Raw genomic sequence first — 22,714 nt, forward strand, 5'->3', positions numbered from 1 at the left:
CGTAATCTCTGCGCGTGACCGCCCTCACCCCCCACCCTCCACCGTGCCACTCGCAGGGCTGTGCGGCAGCTACAATGCGGAGAAGGCGGATGACCTGCGCACGCCGCAGGGCATCGTGGAGAGCGTGGCGCCGCAGTTCGTGGCGGCGTGGAGCAGCAAACCCCTGGGGGCCATCATCGCCGCCGACGCCGGCTCCGTCTGCCGCTACGGTGACCGCTCAGCGCCGTCACCGTCACCGTCACCGCCACATCGGTGGTCGTAGCTCAGCCGTGCTCCGTTTGCCGCGACGGTGGCCGCTGTCGCGAACGATAGCAGCTCAGCGAAGTCGCTGATATGGTCGTCGTCACGTGGACAACTATAGCAGCGGTCAAATACTCTAAGAGAGTGGTGATGTTGATATTAAATGTAAGGGGGGCGGTGGGGGGGGGGGGGGGTGGTAACCCGGAGAACACGCAGACTCCAAATATACAGCGGCGGGCATCGCCAGGGTCGGGATCGAACCCACGACCTCCTGTATACCAGGCGAAGAAGTTAACATCTCCTAGCCACCGCGGTGAGATGAACTCAGGCGAGATGTTAACTCCCTCCCCTGGTATACAGGAGGTCGCGGGTTCGATCCCGACCCTGATGCCGGTATATTTGGAGTTTGCACGTTCTTTCCGTGGTCGCATGGATATTTATCCGTGCCCTCTTGTTTTTTTTTTTTTTCCCTCCACATTTTCAATCAACATCTCTACGCGTTTGAGAACATTCGTCCGCTGCCATGAATTTCCACGCGATGAAGATGATGATAAGCCACTCTGTTGACCTGCTATCATTTGTGATGGCTGGGTCAGTCACGGGTGCCTTACTCACTCACCCAACTCCCCACTAACCCACCAGGGCCGAATTAGCCCAGTAGCAAAAGTAGCAAATGCTACGGGCCCCGCACTTTCAAGGGCCCCGCGCTAAAATCTTTCAAGCTACCAATTTCCGGTTCAGTGATTCTGCACTTACTCTATTGCTACAGTACTATACTGGCCTTCAACTTTTATGAACGACTGGGTGCTTAAGGTTAGCGATTTGTTGTATCTTCTGGCTGTATAGCAAGTTAGAAAATAGTTAGATTTTTTTTATTATATATATATAATTTAGGGCCCCTTTGCAGCAAATGCTACAGGCCCCCCGCACTAGCTTCATCCGGCACTGGGCGCTACGCGTGAGAAACAGGCGGAGTAATGGCGGCGGTAGTGGTTTTTGCAAAAGTGGAGCTGTCCTTTCTTCACCCCAAGCCCACACTTGCCCACGGCGCTCTCCCGATCCGTTCCCCCACCAAAATTCCCAGATGATCCCCTCCTATAACTGTCTTGCCTGCTCCTCGTATTCCACCACTGTCTCGCTCCCTTTGGCGGGAATCCTACGCATGCGCCTTAACCCACTGTCCACCTCCATCCTTACCCCCGACATCGCATATACTACTATACACTACACTATGCACTACACTAAACATTACACTATACACTACACTATGCGCTACACTATACACTGCACTATATACTACACTATACACCACACTATACACTACACTATACACTACTATACACCACACTATGCACTACACTATACACCACCCTATACACTGCACTATACACTACACTATACACTACACTATATAGTATTATACACTACACTATACACTACACTATACGCTACACTATACACTATACTATACACCACCCTATACACTACACTATACACTACACTATATAGTATTATACACTACACTATACACTACACTATACGCTACACTATACACTACACTATACACCACCCTATACACCACCCTATACACTGCACTATACACTATACACCACCCTATACATAATACACTACACTATACACCAGTCATCACCGAAGGCCCTAACCGAGCCAACGTGCCCTTAGGGCCTGTCAAGAACCTTCGAACCGCCCCTCGCTCATTGGCGTCACCGTGGCCCCGCCTCCTGACCCGTTGCCCCTCCCCCACCGCCCCGCGTGTCTCCCCCACCCGCAGAGGATCTGTCGAAGAACTGCGAGCTGATTGGCCCACCCGTTTTCCTCAAGTGCCAGCACGTGGTGGACCCCCTACCGTACTATCAGGTAAGGAGGAGTGTGTGTGGTGTGTGTGTGGTGTGTGTGTGTGTGGTGTGTGTGGTGTGTGTGGTGTGTGTGTGGTGTGTGTGTGGTGTGTGTGTGGTGTGTGTGTGGTGTGTGCGTGTGGTGTGTGTGTGGTGTTTTCAGATGTATAAGGTAGGGCACTGATCAGGGGTTGACAGGTATGTAGTAGTGTAGTGTATAGTGTAGTGTATATTAGTGTGTAGTGTATAGTGTAGTGTATAGTGTAGTGTATATGATGAACGTTGAGATTCATAAGGGGCACGGGGTGACCAATAAGCTCTGAAATGGTCTGTAATAAGGTAAGACACTGATAAGGGGTTCACAAGTATGGTATGTCGTCTGTGTGTATCTGTATGCATTGGTGTCTGTGTGTGTCTGTGCGTCTATGTGTGGGGAGCGGTAGTGTAGCGGGTAGCGCACCACGCTATGAACCTGGCGACCCGGGTTCGATTCCCGCTCGCGGCCAACACCCAGTGGCGAGTCATTTGAACCGGTCCCGGGCCTCGCCTAGGTCGACTCAGCCTCAAATTGAATACCTGGTGCGGTGTGTAAACATCGCCACTTGGGAGACAAAGGCGGCCACCCCCTGGTGTGTCGTGCTGTTAGCGAGCACCTATGAAGGTTGTCACTACAGGGAATATTTGTCTTTGTATGCATCAGTATTTCTGTATGTAGGTATGTGCATGTCTGTATGTACGTCTGTATGTATGTACGTCTGTATGTACGTCTGTATGTATGTCTGTATGTATGTCTGTATGTACGTCTGTCTGTATGTATGTACGTCTGTAGGTATGTCTGTATGTACGTCTGTATGTATGTCTGTACGTACGTCTGTCTGTATGTCTGTATGCATGCCTTTGTATGCGTCTGTGCGTCTGTGTTTCGTCTGTGCGCGTCTGTATGTATGTACGTCTGTATGTACGTCTGTATGTACGTCTGTCTGTATGTCTGTATGTACGTCTGTATGTACGTCTGTATATATGTCTGTATGTACGTCTGTATATATGTCTGTATGCATGTCTTTGTATGCGTCCGTGCGTCTGTACTGCTGCACGATTGTCTCTGTCTCGCCACGTGTGTGTGTGTGTGTGTTTGTGTATGTCTGTATGTATGTCTTTGTCTCTGTGTCTCTGTCTCACCGCGCGTTTCTGTACGTATGTCTTCGTATGCGTCTGCGAATCTCTGCGCGTCCGTGTGTCTGTGCGCGTGCACGATCGTCTCCGCGTCTCTGTGTCTCACCGCGTATGCCTGTCCGTGTGTCTGTCTGTATGTCATTGTCTCCGTGTCCACCTATGTGTGTGTGTCTGTGTGTGTGTTTGTGTACGTATGTCTCCCGACGCGTCTCTGCGCGTCTCCGTGCGTCCGTCGGCACGATTGGCTCTGTCTCACCGGGTGCGTGCGTGCGTTTGTCCTTCTCAGAACTGCAAACACGACACGTGCCACTGTGGGAAGGACTGCTTCTGCGCGTCAGTCTCGGCGTACGCGCACGCCTGCGCGCTGCGCGGGGTGCTCGTCGCCAACTGGAACCCCGAGATCTGCGGTGAGAGTTAAGGACGGAGCTACGGGAATGGCCGGAATGAAACAGGAATGTCGGAAGATGTCCGAGCGCCAAACGGAAACCCTTTCGCAAGGAATCCCGTCACTGCATTGACCACACGCACGCAGTAGTTGTGGTGGAGATGCAAACAAAACAACATGCTCTGGTAGTGTATGATGATGATGATGATGCATTGCCTTGTCTAGTCTCACTACCAGCGCTAGACCAGAGGACAAGGCCAAAAGACGAACAGCACAAAGCCAATGCCACTATCAGGACATTGAGAGCTCGGGGCGAGCAGCTCCATCATGGGACCCACCCACCCCCAAACCCCCACCCCCACCCACCCCCAAACCCCCACCCCCACCCACCCCCACACCCCCACCCACCCCCACCCACCCCCAAACCCCCACCCACCTCCAAACCCCCACCCACCCCCAAACCCCCACCCACCCCCAAAACCCCAACCCCCACCCACCCCCAAACGCCCACCCCCACCCACCCCCAAACCCCCACCCACCCCCAAACCCCCACCCACCTCCAAACCCCCAAACCCCCACCCACCCCCAAACCCCCACCCACCCCCAAACCCCAACCCCCACCCACCCCCAAACGCCCACCCCCACCCACCCCCAAACCCCCACCCACCCCCAAACCCCCACCCACCCCCAAACCCCCACCCCCACCCACCCCCAAACCCCCACCCACCTCCAAACCCCCACCCACCCCCAAACCCCCCACCCACCCCCAAACCCCCACCCACCCCCAAACCCCCACCCACCCCCAAACCCCCACCCCCACCCACCCCCACACCCCCACCCACCCCCAAACCCCCACCCACCCCCAAACCCCCACCCACCCCCAAACCCCCACCCACCCCCAAACCCCCACCCACCTCCAAACCCCCAAACCCCCACCCCCACCCACCCCCACACCCCCACCCACCCCCAAACCCCCACCCACCCCCAAACCCCCACCCACCCCCAAACCCCCACCCACCCCCAAACCCCCACCCACCCCCAAACCCCCACCCACCTCCAAACCCCCACCCACCCCCAAACCCCCACCCACCTCCAAACCCCCAAACCCCCACCCACCCCCAAACGCCCACCCCCACCCACCCCCAAACCCCCACCCACCCCCAAACCCCCACCCACCCCCAAACCCCCACCCACCCCCAAACCCCCACCCACCTCCAAACCCCCACCCACCCCCACACCCCCACCCACCCCCAAACCCCCACCCACCCCCAAACCCCCACCCACCCCCAAACCCCCACCCACCCCCAAACCCCCACCCACCTCCAAACCCCCAAACCCCCACCCCCACCCACCCCCACACCCCCACCCACCCCCAAACCCCCACCCACCCCCAAACCCTCACCCACCCCCAAACCCCCACCCACCCCCAAACCCCCACCCACCCCCAAACCCCCACCCACCCCCAAACCCCCACCCACCCCCAAAACCCCAACCCCCACCCACCCCCAAACCCCCACCCCCAAACCTCCACCCACCCCCAAACCCCCACCCCCACCCACCCCCAAACCCCCACCCACCCCCACCCACCCCCAAACCCCCACCCACCCCCAAAACGCCCACCCCCACCCACCCCCAAAACGCCCACCCCCACCCACCCCCCAAAACGCCCACCCCCACCCACCCCCAAAACGCCCAACCCCCACCCACCCCCCAAAACGCCCACCCCCGCCCACCCCCAAAACGCCCACCCCCGCCCACCCCCGCCCACCCTTTTCGCGTCGGCCTCCTCCTACTCTCACTCCGTTCACTCCGTGTCCCCCACCCCCACCCCCGTCTCGTCCGCAGCGCCCACGTGTCCCGCCGGCCAGGAGTTTGTTGACTCGGCCAGCCCCTGCGAGGCCACGTGCCGAGGCGTGGCCGAGCCCGCGTTGTGCCTGGGGCAGGAGCCGGCCTCGGGCTGCCAATGCGCCGCGGGCACTCTGCTCGACGCCTCCTCGCAGTGCGTGGCGCCCGAACTGTGCCCCTGCTACGTGGGCAACCGCGTCGTGATCAACGGGCAGAGCTACACCGTTGACGGGCGCGCGTGGTGAGTGGGTGGGTGGGTGAGTGGGTGGGTGGGTGAGTGAGTGGGTGGGTGGGTGGGTGAGTGAGTGGGCGGGTGAGTGGGAAGGCGGGTGAGTGGGTGGGCGGGTGTGTGGGTGGGCGAGTGGGTGGGTGATCGGGTGAGCGGGTGGGCGGGTGGGCGGGTGAGCGGGTGGGCGAGTGAGCGGGTGGGCGAGTGAGCGGGTGGGCGAGTGAGCGGGTGGGCGAGTGAGCGGGTGGGCGAGTGAGCGGGTGGGCGAGTGAGCGGGTGGGCGAGTGAGCGGGTGGGCGAGTGAGCGGGTGGGCGAGTGAGCGGGTGGGCGAGTGAGCGGGTGGGCGAGTGAGCGGGTGGGCGAGTGAGCGGGTGGGTGAGTGTTTGCGTGGGTGGATGAGTGGGTGGGTGGATGAGTGGGTGGGTGGATGAGTGGGTGAGCGGTTGGGTGCGTGAGTGTATGGGTGACTGTCTTGGTGTGTGGCATGCATAACATAGTCAACCACGTTATGTATTCTGATGATCTGGTAATTGCTGCTCACTCCGAGGCTGAGTTTGAGGCAGTTGTGGAGAGAGTCGAGAGTTTCCCATACCTGGGCAGTGTGCTCATGACCGGCTCCGGTTTGACAGCAGCGGTCTCACTCCGAATCAGTCGAGCGGCAATATCTTTTCATCGGTTGTGTAACGCTGTGTGGAAGCTACCTGGTCTGTCGCTCCGCACGAAGCTTCGGGTCTTCTTGGCCACAGTAATGCCCTCCCTTCCCTACGCTTGTGAAACGTGGACCCCCCCCCCCCCCTAATGGAACATCTTCGCCGGTTAGGAACATTTAGGCTGACCTGCCTATGATCCATCCTGGGTTTAACCAGGCTGGATTGTGTGAGGAGCTCACAAATCCTTGAAATATCTGGACAAAGTCCCATTGGTGAGCTCCTCTGGCAGGCAAGGCTGCGATGGCTGGGTCATGTAGCCCGCATGCCCAGCCACCCCATGCCTAAACAGCTTTTGTTCGGCCGGATAGAGGAGGCTAAATGGGCGCGGCAGGGGCTAGAGAAGAGATGGAGTGATGTGGTACAGGAGGACGTGGAGCTGAGTGGACTTGCCGATGACTGGTACCAGCGGTGTCAAGATCGGCCTCTGTGGAGGAGGCTCGTGAAGGACGCTACTGGGCAGTTGGAGGCAGTCGCCCTCCAACAACAACGGAGGGCGGAGGAGCGACGCTCACAACAACGAGCGGAGCGCCGGGTGGCTAAAGCACAGCATGTTGGGACAGTAGGGGGCACAGGTGGTGCATCGGCCACTCATCTCAGTCATCTCAGTCAGTCGACCCTTGGCAGCTGGGTCTGCCCCGTGACCTCCAGTGGGCGTTCGACATTTCACGTGGCCTCAACGTGCAGCTAGCCTGGCACAATCATTGTGGTGACGTCACCACCACTTAGTGGCGAATAGCAGTTGTTGAGTGAGTGTGAATGAGTGTGAGTGAATGAGTGAGTGTAAGTTAGTGTGAGTGAATGAATGAGTGAGAGTGCGAGTGAATGTGAGTTAATTGAGCGTGAGTGAATGAGAGTGTGAGTGAATGTGAGTGAATGAGTGAGTGTGAGTGAGTGAATGAGTGAGTGTGAGTGAACGAGTGAGTGAATGAGTGAGTGCGTGAGTGCCATCACCATCACCATTGACCTCCGTCCCTTCTCCTGTCCTGTCCACAGCCTTTGCAAGGCGGGCAAAATCACCTGCGAATCGTCAGACCAAGGCGTTGGTGAGATTCCGTTCCTCGATCACTGTTTCTCAAGCTCGTTAACAAAAAAAATTGTATTCATATAACACGTGGATATTTTCATCTGTGCATCTCTATGAGTCTCTGTGGGGTGCCTGTGGGTTCACTGCGTGGTCCATCGTTTGGGTTGCATGACCACAGTCACGCTCATTAGGCTTGCGTCTTCAATGGGTCTCTGTTGGTTTCCATGAGTCTCTGTGGGTCTCTATGAGTCTCTGTGGGTCTCTATGATTTTCTTTGTGGGCCTCTATGGGTCTCTGTGGGTCTCTATCTCCCCGTTTGTCCAGAACGAGGCATCTCCGCGTCTCTCCCGTTTCTCTACCACCACAACCACAACCACCACCACACCACCACCAACCGGACCACCACCCAACCTGTCTCTTGTCCGCAGAGGGCTGCGTCTCGCCCAAGGTCTACGCCAACTGCTCAGAGCTGGCGGACGGAGAACTCGGCGTGGCTTGCCAGCCCAGCTGCCGCAGCGCCGGCATGCCCTGCGTGAGCCCTTCCCCCTCATTCATTCACTCACTCACTCGCTCACTCGCTCACTCGCTCATTCATTCGCTCGGTCGATCAATTGGTTTGTCGACCGTCCGCGCCGTTCAGGATATTTGACCCGTTGCGTCGTTCGGCGATTCGCAACGTTTCGTTCGTTTATTCGTTCGTCCAGTCATCCGTTCATTCAACCATTCACGCGGTTCAAAATTTGACCCAGTGAATAATTGTATAATTAATTCGTTCATTCACGAATTCGTTCGTCCAGTCATTCCTTGATTCGACCATCCGCGCCATTCAGAATTTGACCCAGTGAAGCATTATATAATTCATTCGTTCATTCACGAATTCGTTCGTCCAGTCATTCCTTGATTCAACCATGCGTGCCATTCAGAATTTCACCCGTTGGATCATTCAGTGATTGGCCAATGAATTCGTTCATTGATCTAATAATCAAATAGTTCGCCCATTAGTGCACTCATTCATTCATGAATGTATTTATTCTAACGTTCGTCCGTTCCTCATGGTGACGATGATGATGATGACGACGACATAATGATAATGATGCCAACACATTGATGATGATGATGACACATTGATGATGATGACAACATACCGATGATGATGATGCTGATGACAGTGACACCAGGTCAATGATGATTGCGATGACAATGATGACGACGATGACAACAAAATTAATGATGATGATGATGACACATTGATGATGATGATGATGCCAGTGACACCGCGTCAATGATGATGATTATGATGAAAATGATGAAAATGATGATGACAATGACGACCTTCCACACACCCACCCCCCCACACACACACACCACAGATGAAGAGCTCTTGCAAGTCGGGCTGCACGTGTCCCGCTGGCCTCGTGCTGGACGACGCTGGCGCGTGCGTGGTACAAGACGCGTGCCCCTGCGTACACAACGGCAACACCTACCGCAAGGGCGACGTGGCCACGGTGGACTGCAACAAGTGGTACGCGTGTCACCACCACCGACACCACCGCCGACACCACACGCACACACACACACACAAAGGTCCCCGCGTAGCCTCTTAACAGACCGTAGGGGGCAAGTGCTGTTAGCGAGCAGCACCTATGAAGGCCGGCACGGCACACGAGGGGGGTGGGTGGCCAACACCACGCCCGGCCGCCTTTGTCTCCTTAATAGCGATGTTTACTGCACACCGCACCGGGTACTCATTTTAGGCTGAGTAGACCTAGGGGAGGCCCAGGAGCGGTTCAAATAATCGCCACCGGTGTTGGCCGTGAGCGGGAATCGAACCCGGGTCGCCGGGTTCGTAGCGCTAACCGCTACATACACACGCACTCACGCACACGCACTCACACACTCACGCACTCACACACTCACACGCACTCCACACACTCACGCACTCACACACACGCACTCACACACTCACACACACGCACACTCACACACTCGCGCGCTCACACACACACACTCACACACTCACACACACTCACACACTCACGCACTCACACACTCACGCACTCACACACACACGCACTCCACACACTCACGTACTCACACACTCACACACTCGCGCGCTCACACACACTCACACACTCACACACACTCACACACACACACGCACTCACGCACTCACACACACTCACACACACACGCATTCACACACTCACGCACTTACAACACACACACACGCACTCACACACTCACGCACTCACACACACGCACTTACAACACACACACACGCACTCACACACTCACACACACGCACTCCACACACTCACGTACTCACACACTCACACACTCGCGCGCTCACACACACACACGCACTCACACACACTCACACACTCACGCACTCACACACACACGCACTCACACACTCACGCACTTACAACACACACACACTCACACACTCACGCACTCACACACACGCACTCACACACACTCACGCACTCCACACACTCACACACTCACACACTCACGCACTTACAACACACACACACTCACACACTCACGCACTCACACACACGCACTCCACACACTCACGTACTCACACACTCACACACTCGCGCGCTCACACACACACACTCACACACTCACACACACTCACACACTCACGCACTCACACACTCACGCACTCACACACACACGCACTCACACACTCACGTACTCACACACTCACACACTCGCGCGCTCACACACACACGCACTCACACACACTCACACACACACTCACACACACACACTCACGCACTCCACACACTCACGTACTCACACACTCACGTACTCACACACTCACACACACGCACTCCACACACTCACGCACTCACACACACGCACTCCACACACTCGCGCGCTCACACACACACACACACGCACTCACACACTCACACACACTCACACACACGCACACACACACACTCACACACACACACGCACTCACACACTCACACACTCACACTCACTCACACACTCACACACACTCACACACTCACTCACACACACACACGCACTCACACACACTCACACACACTCACACACACTCACACACACACACACGCACTCACACACACTCACACACACTCACACACACTCACGCACTCACACACTCACACGCCCCTGGTCGTGTCGTCCCCCCTTGGCAGCACGTGCAACGGGGGCGTGTGGAGCTGCACGAACGCCACGTGTCCCGGCATGTGCAAGATGTACGGCGACGGCCACTTCATCACCTACGACGGGCGCCGTTTCATCTTCGACGGGAAGTGCGACTACGCTATCACGCAGGTGAGAAACCCCCCCCCCCCCAATAGCCACGGTGGCTAGGAGATGTTGACTATCTCGCCTGGTATACAGGAGGTCGTGGGTTCGATCTCAACCCCTGACGATGCCTGCTGCTGCTGCTGCTGTAGATTTGGATTCTGTGTCTCTCTCATCATCATCATCACGGTGGCTAGGAGATGTTGACTATCTCGCCTGGTATACAAGAGGTCGTGGGTTCGATCTCAACCCCTGACGATGCCTGCTGCTGCTGCTGTGTATTTGCAGTCTGCATCTCTCTCTCTCATCATCATCATCACCGCGGTGGCTAGGAGATGTTAACTAACCTCGCCCGGTATGCAGGAGGTCGTGGGTTCCATCCCGACCCTAAAGCCATGGTGGCTATGAGATGTTAACTGCCTCGCGTGGTGTACAGGATTTCGTTGTGGGTTCGATCGTGACCTTGATGCCTGTTATATATTTGGAGTTGGCGTCTCTCTCTCTCTCTCCCTCCCCATGGCCGCTTGGTTGAGCTGCTCTCGTTTGTGATGTCCAGGGTTCTCGCTCCTGAAAAAGCAAAACAGTAGCAGCTCAGTAATGGGGCCTTATACCTGGTGACACCAAAACATGTTTAGATCTAGTCTGTGTATCTCTACGGGTCTCTATGGGTCTCTATTCATCTACGGGGATATGTATGCATCTTTATGCGTTTAGAGTAATTGGCCACGTGATGACGACGATGATGACAGGCCACGTGGTCGAGCTGCTATCACGTGCGATAGGGAGGTCGCTTCTGAAAGAGACCTCCACATTTCGAAGTTGTTGGTGGTGGCGGCTGCTGTGGTGCGGAGCGCCGGGTGGCTGAAGCACAGCAGGTTGGCACAGTATGGGGCACAGGTGGTGCATCAGCCACTCATCTCAGTCAGTCGACCCGTGGCACCTGCTGGGTCCGCCCGGTGATCTCCTGCCAGCGGGCGTTCGACACTTTCACGTGGCTGCCTCAAGGTGCACATGGCCTGGCACAAGCGTCGTGGTGACGTCACCGCCACTCAGTGGCGAATGGCGGTTGTTGTGGTGGTGGTGGTGGTGGGGCCTTTTCCTGCGAACTGCGAAAATTAGTTCGGTTGTCTCTTAGTTTATGGGTCACAATGCACCTCCGTGCGTTCGGAGAATGCGGCTGCTGCCGTAGATGTCCGTGACGCTTCTGATAAAAGAGCGACACAGCTCCAGACGGCGGGGCCCCAGCCGCCCCCCCCCCCACCCCACCCCCCGGGACAGCCCTGCTAACGAGGAATCCTTTGTCCCGTAGGACTACTGCGGCGGAGCTTCGGGTGCAGGAACCTTCCAGATCATCACCGACAACGAAGACTGCGGCACCACGGGGGTCTCCTGCTCAAAGTCCGTGCGCCTCTTCGTCAAGGTCAGAGGTGTACCCTGCCCCCACACCCCCACCGCCTGGGTTGGATCCCCGGCGTCTGATCCCCTCTCGGTCTCCCCCCGTTTTGGTATTTGACTCTTACTCGCTCACCCCCTACCACCACCCCCCCCCCCCCCCCCGTGTCTCCCCACCCGACCACCCACCTGCATCTGCCTCCCCCAACATCCACTCCACCCACCCACCTCTTTCTCCCTCCCCACCCACTCACTTACCTGTCTCCCCCCCCTCCCCACCCACCTTTATCTCCCTCCACACCCACCGGTGTCTCCCTCCCTCCCCAACCCACCACCGCATCGGTGTCTCTCCCCACCCACCCACCCACCCGCGTCTCCCTCCCTCCCAACCCACCACCGCATCGGTGTCTCTCCCCACCCAACTGCTTCTCCCCCCACCCACTCGATCACCCACTCACCTGCGTCTCCCCCCCCACCCACTCGATCACCCACTCACCTGCATCTCCCCCCCCCACCCACTCGATCACCCACTCACCTGCATCTCCCCCCCCCACCCACTCGATCACCAACTCACCTGCGTCTCCCCCCCCCCACCCCACTCGATCACCCACTCACCTGCGTCTCCCCCCCCCCCCCCACCCACTCGATCACCCACTAACCTGCGTCTCCCCCCCCACCCACTCGATCACCCACTCACCTGCATCTCCCCCCCCCACCCACTCGATCACCCACTCACCTGCATCTCCCCCCCCCACCCACTCGATCACCAACTCACCTGCGTCTCCCCCCCCCCACCCCACTCGATCACCCACTCACCTGCGTCTCCCCCCCCCCCCCACCCACTCGATCACCCACTAACCTGCGTCTCCCCCCCCCCACCCACTCGATCACCCACTCACCTGCGTCTCTCCCCCCCCCCACCCACTCGATCACCAACTCACCTGCGTCTCCCCCCCCACCCACTTGATCACCCACTCACCTGCGTCTCCCCCCCCCACCCACTCGATCACCCACTCACCTGCGTCTCCCCCCCCCACCCACTTGATCACCCACTCACCTGCGTCTCCCCCACCCACTCGATCACCCACTAACCTGCGTCTCCCCCCCCCCCCACCCACTCGATCACCCACTCACCTGCGTCTCCCCCCCCCACCCACTCGATCACCCACTCACCTGCGTCTCCCCCCCCCCCACCCACTCGATCACCCACTAACCTGCGTCTCCCCCACCCACTCGATCACCCACTCACCTGCCCTCCCCCACCCACTCGATCACCCACTAACCTGCGTCTCCCCCCCCCCCCACCCACTCGATCACCCACTCACCTGCGTCTCCCCCACCCACTCGATCACCCACTAACCTGCGTCTCCCCCACCCACTCGATCACCCACTCACCTGCGTCTCCCCCCTCCCACCCACTCGATCACCCACTAACCTGCGTCTCCCCCACCCACTCGATCACCCACTAACCTGCGTCTCCCCCCCCCACCCACTTACCTGCGTCTCCCCCACCCACTCGATCACCCACTCACCTGCGTCTCCCCCCCCCCCACCCACTCGATCACCCACTCACCTGCGTCTCCCCCACCCACTCGATCACCCACTAACCTGCGTCTCCCCCCCCCCCACCCACTCGATCACCCACTCACCTGCGTCTCCCCCCCCCCCACCCACTCGATCACCCACTAACCTGCGTCTCCCCCCCCCCCACCCACTCGATCACCCACTAACCTGCGTCTCCCCCCCCCCCCACCCACTCGATCACCCACTAACCTGCGTCTCCCCCACCCACTCGATCACCCACTCACCTGCGTCTCCCCCACCCACTCGATCACCCACTAACCTGCGTCTCCCCCCCCCACCCACTCACCTGCGTCTCCCTCCCCCACCCACTCGATCACCCACTCACCTGCGTCTCCCCCCCCCCACCCACTCGATCACCCACTAACCTGCGTCTCCCCCACCCACTCGATCACCCACTCACCTGCGTCTCCCCCCCCCCCCACCCACTCGATCACCCACTCACCTGCGTCTCCCCCCCCCACCCACTCACCTGCGTCTCCCCCCCCCCACCCACTCGATCACCCACTCAACTGCGTCTCCCCTCCCACCCACTCGATCACCCACTAACCTGCGTCTCCCCCACCCACTCGATCACCCACTCACCTGCGTCTCTCCCCCCCCCCACCCACTCGATCACCCACTAACCTGCGTCTCCCCCACCCACTCGATCACCCACTAACCTGCGTCTCCCCCCTCCGTGCCCACGTCACAGGCGTACAACGTGGAGGTGCGCATGAAGGACGGCGACGTGCAGGTGCTGCCCGTCGGCGGGGCGGCGTTGCCGGACGTCGGCGCCCTCAGCGTCCACTCGGTGGGGCTCTACCGCATCGTGCAGACGGACATCGGCGTCATGGTCATGTGGGACCGGCACACGAGCATCTTCGTCAAGCTCGACACGGGCTACAAGGTACGCGGGCGGACGAGGCCGGGGCCGGGCGGGGCCGGGGCGGGGCGGGGCGGGGCGGGGCCTCCTTGCAGGGGGGAGGGGGCGTGGCGTGCGCAATGACGAGCAGCACCACGTGACGGTTTTTGTTTTCCGTGTCGTGCGTGGCGCGTTGCGCGCCGCGTGCCAGAGGGCGTGGCTTTCTTTGGTCCGTTGCGTTCGGGTTATTTGTTGCCGCCGGCGACTTTGTGGCGTTTCGTATCACATTCGGCTCCAGTGCTGTCGCTGCTGGAGGCAATGAAAGTGGTTTGAAAGTCAAATGTCTCTCACTCTCACTCACTCCACTCTCACTCACTCACTCCACTCTCCCTCCCTCAATCTCTCTCTCTCTCCCTCTCTCACTCCACTCTCGCTCCCTCATTCGCTCACTCCCTTACTCTCTCTCACTCCACTCTCGCTCCCTCTCTCACTCCCTTACTCTCTCCCTCTCTCACTCCACTCTTGCTCCATCTCTCACTCCCTTACTCTCTCCCTCTCTCACTCCACTCTTGCTCCCTCTCTCACTCCCTTACTCTCTCCCTCTCTCGCTCCCTCATTCTCTCACTCCCTTACTCTCTCCCTCTCTCGCTCCACTCACTCACTCCACTCTCACTCACTCACTCCACTCTCCCTCAATCTCTCTCTCTCTCACTCCACTCTCGCTCCCTCCCTCAATCGCTCACTCCCTTACTCTCTCCCTCTCTCACTCCACTCTCGCTCCCTCTCTCACTCCCTTACTCTCTCCCTCTCTCACTCCACTCTTGCTCCCTCTCTCACTCCCTTACTCTCTCCCTCTCTCGCTCCCTCATTCTCTCACTCCCTTACTCTCTCCCTCTCTCGCTCCACTCACTCACTCCTCACGCTCTCCCTCACTCACGGCACTCACTCACACTCCACTCTCCCTCTCTCACTCACTCCACTCACATTCCACTCTCTCACTCACTCCACTCACTCACTCACACTCCACTCTCCCGCTCTCACTCCACTCACTCCTCACGCTCTCCCTCGCTCCACTCACTCACACTCCACTCTCCCTCTCTCACTCCACTCACTTCACTCTCTCCCTCCCTCACTCCACTCACTTACTCTACTCACGCACACTCCACTCTCCCTCCCTCACTCTCTCTCTCACTCACTCCACCCTCTCACTCCACTCCCCGTGTGTGTGTGCGCGTGCGTGTGTCCCCTCTCCCCACCACCCACGCACCACCACCAACACCACCAAACCCCCACAGGGAAAGTTGTGCGGCCTCTGCGGCAACTTCAACGGCGACGTGAGCGACGACTTCCGCACGGCCGACGGCTCGACCGTGGCGAGCGCCATAACGTTCGGCAACAGCTGGAAGATGAAGGAGAGCTGTGCCGCCGTCGAAACCGAGGCGCAGCCGTGCGAGCGCAACCCCTACCGCCTCGTGTGGGCCCAGCGCAAGTGCAACATCATCAACAGCGACGTCTTCCAGGACTGCCACGACCAGGTGGGCGCTGAGTGGTGGGGTGGTCGTCACCGCCACCACGGCCTGCACCACTTCCACCGTTACCTCTACCACCGCGGCCTTCACCGCTACCACGACCTCCGCGGCGACCTCCACGGCGACCTTCCGCCACCACCACCGTGACCGGCACCGGCACCGCCACCTCCGCCATGACCTCCACCGCCCCCAACCCCTCCAAACCTCACCGACTCTATCACGTCGCTCACCGTGTGTGTCTCGCCTCCTCCACCCACCCACCCGTGTCCTCTCCAGGTGTACCACGTGCCTCCAGGTGTACCACGTGCCTCCAGGAGTACCACGTAGCTCACCGCGTGTGTCCCACCCCGCCCCCCCCGCCCACACGTCACCCCTGCAGGTGTACCACGTGCCTCCAGGTGTACCACGTGCCTCCAGGAGTACCACGTAGCTCACCGCGTGTGTCCCCCCCCCACCCACACGTCACCCCTGCAGGTGTACCACGTGCCTCCAGGTGTACCACGTGCCTCCAGGTGTACCACGTAGCTCACCGCGTGTGTCCCACCCCCCCACCTACACGTCACCCCTGCAGGTGTACCACGTGCCTCCAGGTGTACCACGTGCCTCCAGGTGTACCACGTTGCTCACCGCGTGTGTCCCACCCCGCCCCCCACCCCCACCCACACGTCACCCCTGCAGGTGTACCACGTGCCTCCAGGTGTACCACGTGCCTCCAGGTGTACCACGTGCCTCCAGGTGTACCCCGTAGCTCACCGCGTGTGTCCCACCCCACCCTCCCCCCCCACCCACACGTGACCCCTGCAGTTGTACCACGTGCCTCCAGGTGTACCACGTGCCTCCAGGTGTACCACGTAGCTCACCACGTGTTACCCACCCCGCCCCCCACGTCACCCCTGCAGGTGTACCACGTGCCTCCAGGTGTACCACGTGCCTCCAGGTGTACCACGTGCCTCCAGGTGTACCCCGTAGCTCACCGCGTGTGTCCCACCCCACCCTCCCCCCCCACCCACACGTGACCCCTGCAGTTGTACCACGTGCCTCCAGGTGTACCACGTGCCTCCAGGTGTACCACGTAGCTCACCACGTGTTACCCACCCCGCCCCCCACGTCACCCCTGCAGGTGTACCACGTGCCTCCAGGTGTACCACGTGCCTCCAGGAGTACCACGTAGCTCACCGTGTGTGTCCCACCCCGCCCCCCCCCCCACCCACACGTCACCCCTGCAGGTGTACCACGTGCCTCCAGGTGTACCACGTGCCTCCAGGAGTACCACGTAGCTCACCGCGTGTGTCCCACCCCGCCCCCCCCCCCCCACCCACACGTCACCCCTGCAGGTGTACCACGTGCCTCCAGGTGTACCACGTGCCTCCAGGTGTACCACGTAGCTCACCGCGTGTGTCCCACCTCCCCACCCACACGTGACCCCTGCAGGTGTACCACGTGCCTCCAGGTGTACCACGTAGCTCACCGCGTGTGTCCCACCCCCCCACCCACACGTGACCCCTGCAGGTGTACCACGTGCCTCCAGGTGTACCACGTGCCTCCAGGTGTACCACGTGCCTCCAGGTGTACCACGTAGCTCACCGCGTGTGTCCCACCCTGCCCCCCCCCCCACCCACACGTCACCCCTGCAGGTGTACCACGTGCCTCCAGGTGTACCACGTGCCTCCAGGTGTACCACGTGCCTCCAGGTGTACCACGTAGCTCACCGCGTGTGTCCCACCCCGCCCCCCACCCCCACCCACACGTCACCCCTGCAGGTGTACCACGTGGCTCCAGGTGTACCACGTGCCTCCAGGTGTACCACGTTGCTCACCGCGTGTGTCCCACCCCCCCACCCACACGTCACCCCTGCAGGTGTACCACGTGCCTCCAGGTGTACCACGTGTCTCCAGGTGTACCACGTGCGTCCAGGATTACCACGTAGCTCACCGCGTGTGTCCCCCGCCCCCCAACCACACGTCACCCCTGCAGGTGTACCACGTGCCTCCAGGTGTACCACGTGCCTCCAGGTGTACCACGTGCCTCCAGGAGTACCACGTAGCTCACCGCGTGTGTCACCACCCCGCCCCCCCCCCCACCCACCCCCACCCCCACCCCCCACCCACACGTGACCCCTGCAGGTGTACCACGTGCCGTACTTCGACGCGTGCGTGCGCGACTCGTGCGCGTGCGACACGGGCGGCGACTGCGAGTGCTTCTGCACGGCAGTGGCCGCGTACGCCCAGGCCTGCAACGAGGCCGGCGTGTGCGTCAAGTGGAGGACCCCCGAGCGATGCCGTGAGTGGTTCGCGGCGTGGGGGCGGGGAGGTGTGGGTGGGAGGTGTGTGTGGGGAGTGTGTGTACGTGTGTACGTGTGTGTGTGTGTGTGTGTTTAGTGGCCTCAGGGTGCACATGGCCTGGCACAAGCGTCGTGGTGACGTCACCGCCACTTAGTGGCGAATGGCGGTTGTTGTTGTTGTTGTTGTTTAGTGGTAATTTATTGAAGGTGGAGGGGTTACCAGCCCCCTCGCACCCGTCTAGAGCCCTCGTTTAGCCGCTGTGGCTGCTACAAACGCCCTGAGGTGAAAAGGCCACTCGGAATTGGCACCTCCCCCCCCCCGCGGCGCCGTCCACGACAGCGTTGCCCATCCGGCACCACGAGGAGGGAGGGGGTTGTTTTTTGCCGGACCCCCCCCCCCTAATGGAGCATCTTCGCACATTGGAAACATTTAGGCCGGCCTGCCTACGATCCATCCTGGGTTTAACCAGACTGGATTGTGTCAGGAGCTCACAAATCCTAGAAAGATCTGGGCATAGTCCCATCGGTGAGCTCCTCCCAGCAGGCAAGGCCGTGTTGGCTGGGTCATGTAGCACACATGCCCAGTCACCGCATGCCTAAACAGCTTTTGTTCGGCCGGATAGAGCTGAGTAGACTTGCCGATGACCGGTACCAGCGGTGTCAAGATCGGCCTCTCTGGAAGATGCTCGTGAAGGACGCTGCTACTGGGCAGTTTGGAGGCAGTCGCCCTCCAACAACAACGGAGGGCGGAGGAGCGACGCTCACAACAACGAGCGGAGCGCCGGGTGGCTAAAGCACAGCGGGTTGGCACAGTAGGGGGCACAGGTGGTGCATCAGCCAGTAGTCATCTCAGCCCGTCGACCCGTGGCACCTGCTGGGTCCGCCCCGTGACCTCCTGCCAGCGGGGCGTTCGACACTTCACGTGGTAGCCTCAGGGTGCACGTGGCCTGGCACAAGCGTCGTGGTGAAGTCACCGCGACTTTAGTGGCGAATGGCGGTTGCTGTTGTTGTTGATTGTTGTTGTTGTTGTTGCATGCGTCGCCGTGTCCACCCGCCATCAGCCGTGTTCTGCGACTACTACAACAAGGACGACAGTGACTGCACGTGGCACTACAGCGCCTGCGGCTCCCTGCCACTCACCTGCCGCAAACAGCAGCAGCCCGGCGGTTTCGCGCTGCCTCGCATGGAAGGTGAACAGCTCCCCCCCCCCCCACTAACCCCACCCCAATCCCCCACTCCCACCCCACCCCCACCCCCCCACGTACGGTACGAACGAAGTCCGACTTGCACACGAACCACCATCACCATACATAGCAGGCGACCCGTGCCCTAACCAGCCTACGCAACCCCAAGTCTTAACCGAACCCCCCGCCCGCCGCCCCTTACCCACGTTGCGCGCAGGCTGCTACCCACGTTGCCCCTCGGCCACACCTTACCTGGACGAGAACAGCATGCGGTGCGTGACTCTCTCGGCATGCAGCTGCTACCTGGGCGACGAGGACGTGCCGGCCGGCGGCCAGATCGTCATCTCCGAATCGTGCCAAGTGTGGTGAGTTCCGTCAAAAGGGTGGGCGGTGGTGGGAAGCAGGGACGTGCGGTCACCGGGAAGCAAGGGGAGGCTGGAGCCTCGCCTGTCATACTCCAATGAAAATTAATAGCAAGATTTGTTTTTTTTTCTTCCACTGATCTGTGTTCTAAATGTCATTTCCTGTACGGTTCCAGTTAATTTTTAAAGTCTAAATCGCCAAATTTCCGGAGCTCCGCTGCAAATGCTGCAGGAAGAGACGAGAGGTGAGGCAGCGACGAGCTCAGCCTCCCCTCTGATTGCGCAACCCCTCAGTAACTGGGTGGAGTTCGGGCATTAAGCGCGTTCCTGTTACTATCTCTCAGTATGTCACCACTACTACACACGACACTACTATACACCACACACTACACTACTATACGCTACACTACACACTACACTACTACAGTGAGGGAAAACAAGTATTTGATCCCTTGCTGATTTTGTACGTTTGCCCACTGACAAAGAAATGATCAGTCTATAATTTTAATGGTAGGTTCATTTGAACAGTGAGAGACAGAATAACAACAAAAAATCCGGAAAAACGCATGTCAAAAATGTTATAAATTGATTTGCATTTCAATGAGGGAAATAAGTATTTGACCCCCTCTCAATCAGAAAGATTTCTGGCTCCCAGGTGTCTTTTATACAGGTAACGAGCTGAGATTAGGAGCACACTCTTAAAGGGAGTGCTCCTAATCTCAGCTTGTTACCTGTATAAAAGACACCTGTCCACAGAAGCAATCAATCAGATTCCAAACTCTCCACCATGGCCAAGACCAAAGAGCTCTCCAAGGATGTCAGGGACAAGATTGTAGACCTACACAAGGCTGGAATGGGCTACAAGACCATTGCCAAGCAGCTTGGTGAGAAGGTGACAACAGTTGGTGCGATTATTCGCAAATGGAAGAAACACAAAAGAACTGTCAATTTCCCTCGGCCTGGGGCTCCATGCAAGATCTGACCTCGTGGAGTTGCAATGATCATGAGAACGGTGAGGAATCATCCCAGAACTATACGGGAGGATCTTGTCAATGATCTCAAGGCAGCTGGGACCATAGTCACCAAGAAAATAATTGGTAACACACTACGCCATGAAGGACTGAAATCCTGCAGCGCCCGCAAGGTCCCCCTGCTCAAGAAAGCACATATACATGCCCGTCTGAAGTTTGCCAATGAACATCTGAATGATTCAGAGGACAACTGAGTAAAAGTGTTGTGGTCAGATGAGACCAAAATAGAGCTCTTTGGCATCAACTCAACTCGCCGTGTTTGGAGGAGGAGGAATGCTGCCTATGACCCCAAGAACACCATCCCCACCGTAAAACATGGAGGTGGAAACATTATGCTATGGGGGTGTTTTTCTGCTAAGGGGACAAGACAACGTCACCGCATCAAAGGGACGATGGACGGGGCCATGTACCGTCAAATCTTGGGTGAGAACCTCCTTCCCTCAGTCAGGGCATTGAAAATGGGTCGTGGATGGGTATTCCAGCATGACAATGACCCAAAACCCACGGCCAAGGCAACAAAGAAGTGGCTCAAGAAGAAGCACATTAAGGTCCTGGAGTGGCCTAGCCAGTCTCCAGACCTTAATTCCATAGAAAATCTCTGGAGGGAGCTGAAGGTTTGAGTTGCCAAACGTCAGCCTCGAAACCTTAATGACTTGGAGAAAATCTGCAAAGAGGAGTGGGACAAAATCCCTCCTGAGATGTGTGCAAACCTGGTGGCCAACTACAAGAAACGTCTGACCTCTGTGATTCCCAACAAGGGTTTTGCCACCAAGTACTAAGTCATGTTTTGCAGAGGGGGTCAAATACTTATTTCCCTCATTAAAATGCAAATCAATTTATAACATTTTTGAAATGCGTTTTTCAGGATTTTGTTGTTGTTATTCTGTCTCTCACTGTTCAAACAAACCTACCATTAAAATTATAGACTGATCATTTCTTTGTCAGTGGGCAAACGTACAAAATCAGCAGGGGATTAAATCCTTTTTTCCCTCACTGTATATACTACACTATACACTGCTACACTATACACTGCTACACTATACACTACGCTACTATACACTATACTACTATACATACTACACTACTGCACACTACACTATACACCACACTACTACGGTAACACACCGCACCACTGATTGTACATTGGGAACTCGTCTCTTCAGAACAGCTTCTTTTCGTTTTTAGTTTGCCCTCAGATTGGGAGGACATGCGCACAGCGCCGCGCGGTTACACACGCCGACAGGGGGAAGCGAAACTCGCACACTCTGTCGACGTCCGTCGGGAAGTCTTCCGTGTTGGTTGACCTTCGTCCTTTGTGTCCGCCCCCCCCCCCCCCCCCCGTTTCCGCTGTCTGTTGCAGCAAGTGCAAGGATGGGCAGCTGACATGCACGGAAGCAGGTGAGGCTGAGTCGCCGCAGCGTCGCCCGCACCCGCAGGGGCTGGCCCGCCACGCGTGTGTGTGTGCATGCGAGCGTGTGTGTGTGTGCATGCGAGCGTGTGTGTGTGCATGCGAGCGAGCGTGTGTGTGTGCATGCGAGCGAGCGTGTGTGTGTGCGTGCGAGCGAGCGTGTGTGTGTGTGTGCGTGCGAGCGTGTGTGCGTGCGTGTGTGCGTGCGACCATGTGTGTGTGAGCATGCGAGCGTGTGCATGTGTGTGTGTGCGTGTGACCATGTGTGTGTGTGTGTGCGCGAGCATGTGTGTGTGTGTGTGCGCGAGCATGTGTGTGTGTGTGCGCGGTAGCGGTTAGCGCTACGCC

At 58.4% G+C, this 22,714-nt stretch overlaps 2 protein-coding genes across 2 annotated transcripts in view; both read left to right on the forward strand.

Moving 5' to 3' along the window:
- Positions 1-262, forward strand: part of LOC142907674 (mucin-6-like) — a 72,959-nt gene extending 72,697 nt beyond the window's left edge. Inside the window, exon 13 of the mRNA XM_076057291.1 lies at positions 57-262. Coding sequence (XP_075913406.1) covers positions 57-262 — 206 coding nt within the window. The remainder of the gene's footprint in view (positions 1-56) is intronic.
- A 1,725-nt stretch (positions 263-1,987) lies between these two features.
- LOC116957674 (uncharacterized) overlaps positions 1,988-22,714 on the forward strand; it is a 56,729-nt gene continuing 36,002 nt past the window's right edge. Inside the window, exons 1-14 of the mRNA XM_076057241.1 lie at positions 1,988-2,118; positions 3,556-3,676; positions 5,500-5,740; positions 7,433-7,482; positions 7,892-7,995; positions 8,834-8,985; positions 10,643-10,781; positions 12,064-12,174; positions 14,422-14,616; positions 15,867-16,106; positions 18,224-18,380; positions 19,443-19,571; positions 19,783-19,930; positions 22,319-22,356. Coding sequence (XP_075913356.1) covers positions 7,987-7,995; positions 8,834-8,985; positions 10,643-10,781; positions 12,064-12,174; positions 14,422-14,616; positions 15,867-16,106; positions 18,224-18,380; positions 19,443-19,571; positions 19,783-19,930; positions 22,319-22,356 — 1,318 coding nt within the window. The 5' untranslated portion in view covers positions 1,988-2,118; positions 3,556-3,676; positions 5,500-5,740; positions 7,433-7,482; positions 7,892-7,986. The remainder of the gene's footprint in view (positions 2,119-3,555; positions 3,677-5,499; positions 5,741-7,432; positions 7,483-7,891; positions 7,996-8,833; positions 8,986-10,642; positions 10,782-12,063; positions 12,175-14,421; positions 14,617-15,866; positions 16,107-18,223; positions 18,381-19,442; positions 19,572-19,782; positions 19,931-22,318; positions 22,357-22,714) is intronic.

Source organism: Petromyzon marinus, chromosome 80 (genome assembly GCF_048934315.1).
Source record: "Petromyzon marinus isolate PM22_M1 ecotype Great Lakes invasive population chromosome 80, UKy_Petmar_22M1.pri1.0, whole genome shotgun sequence".
NCBI lineage: Eukaryota > Metazoa > Chordata > Hyperoartia > Petromyzontiformes > Petromyzontidae > Petromyzon > Petromyzon marinus.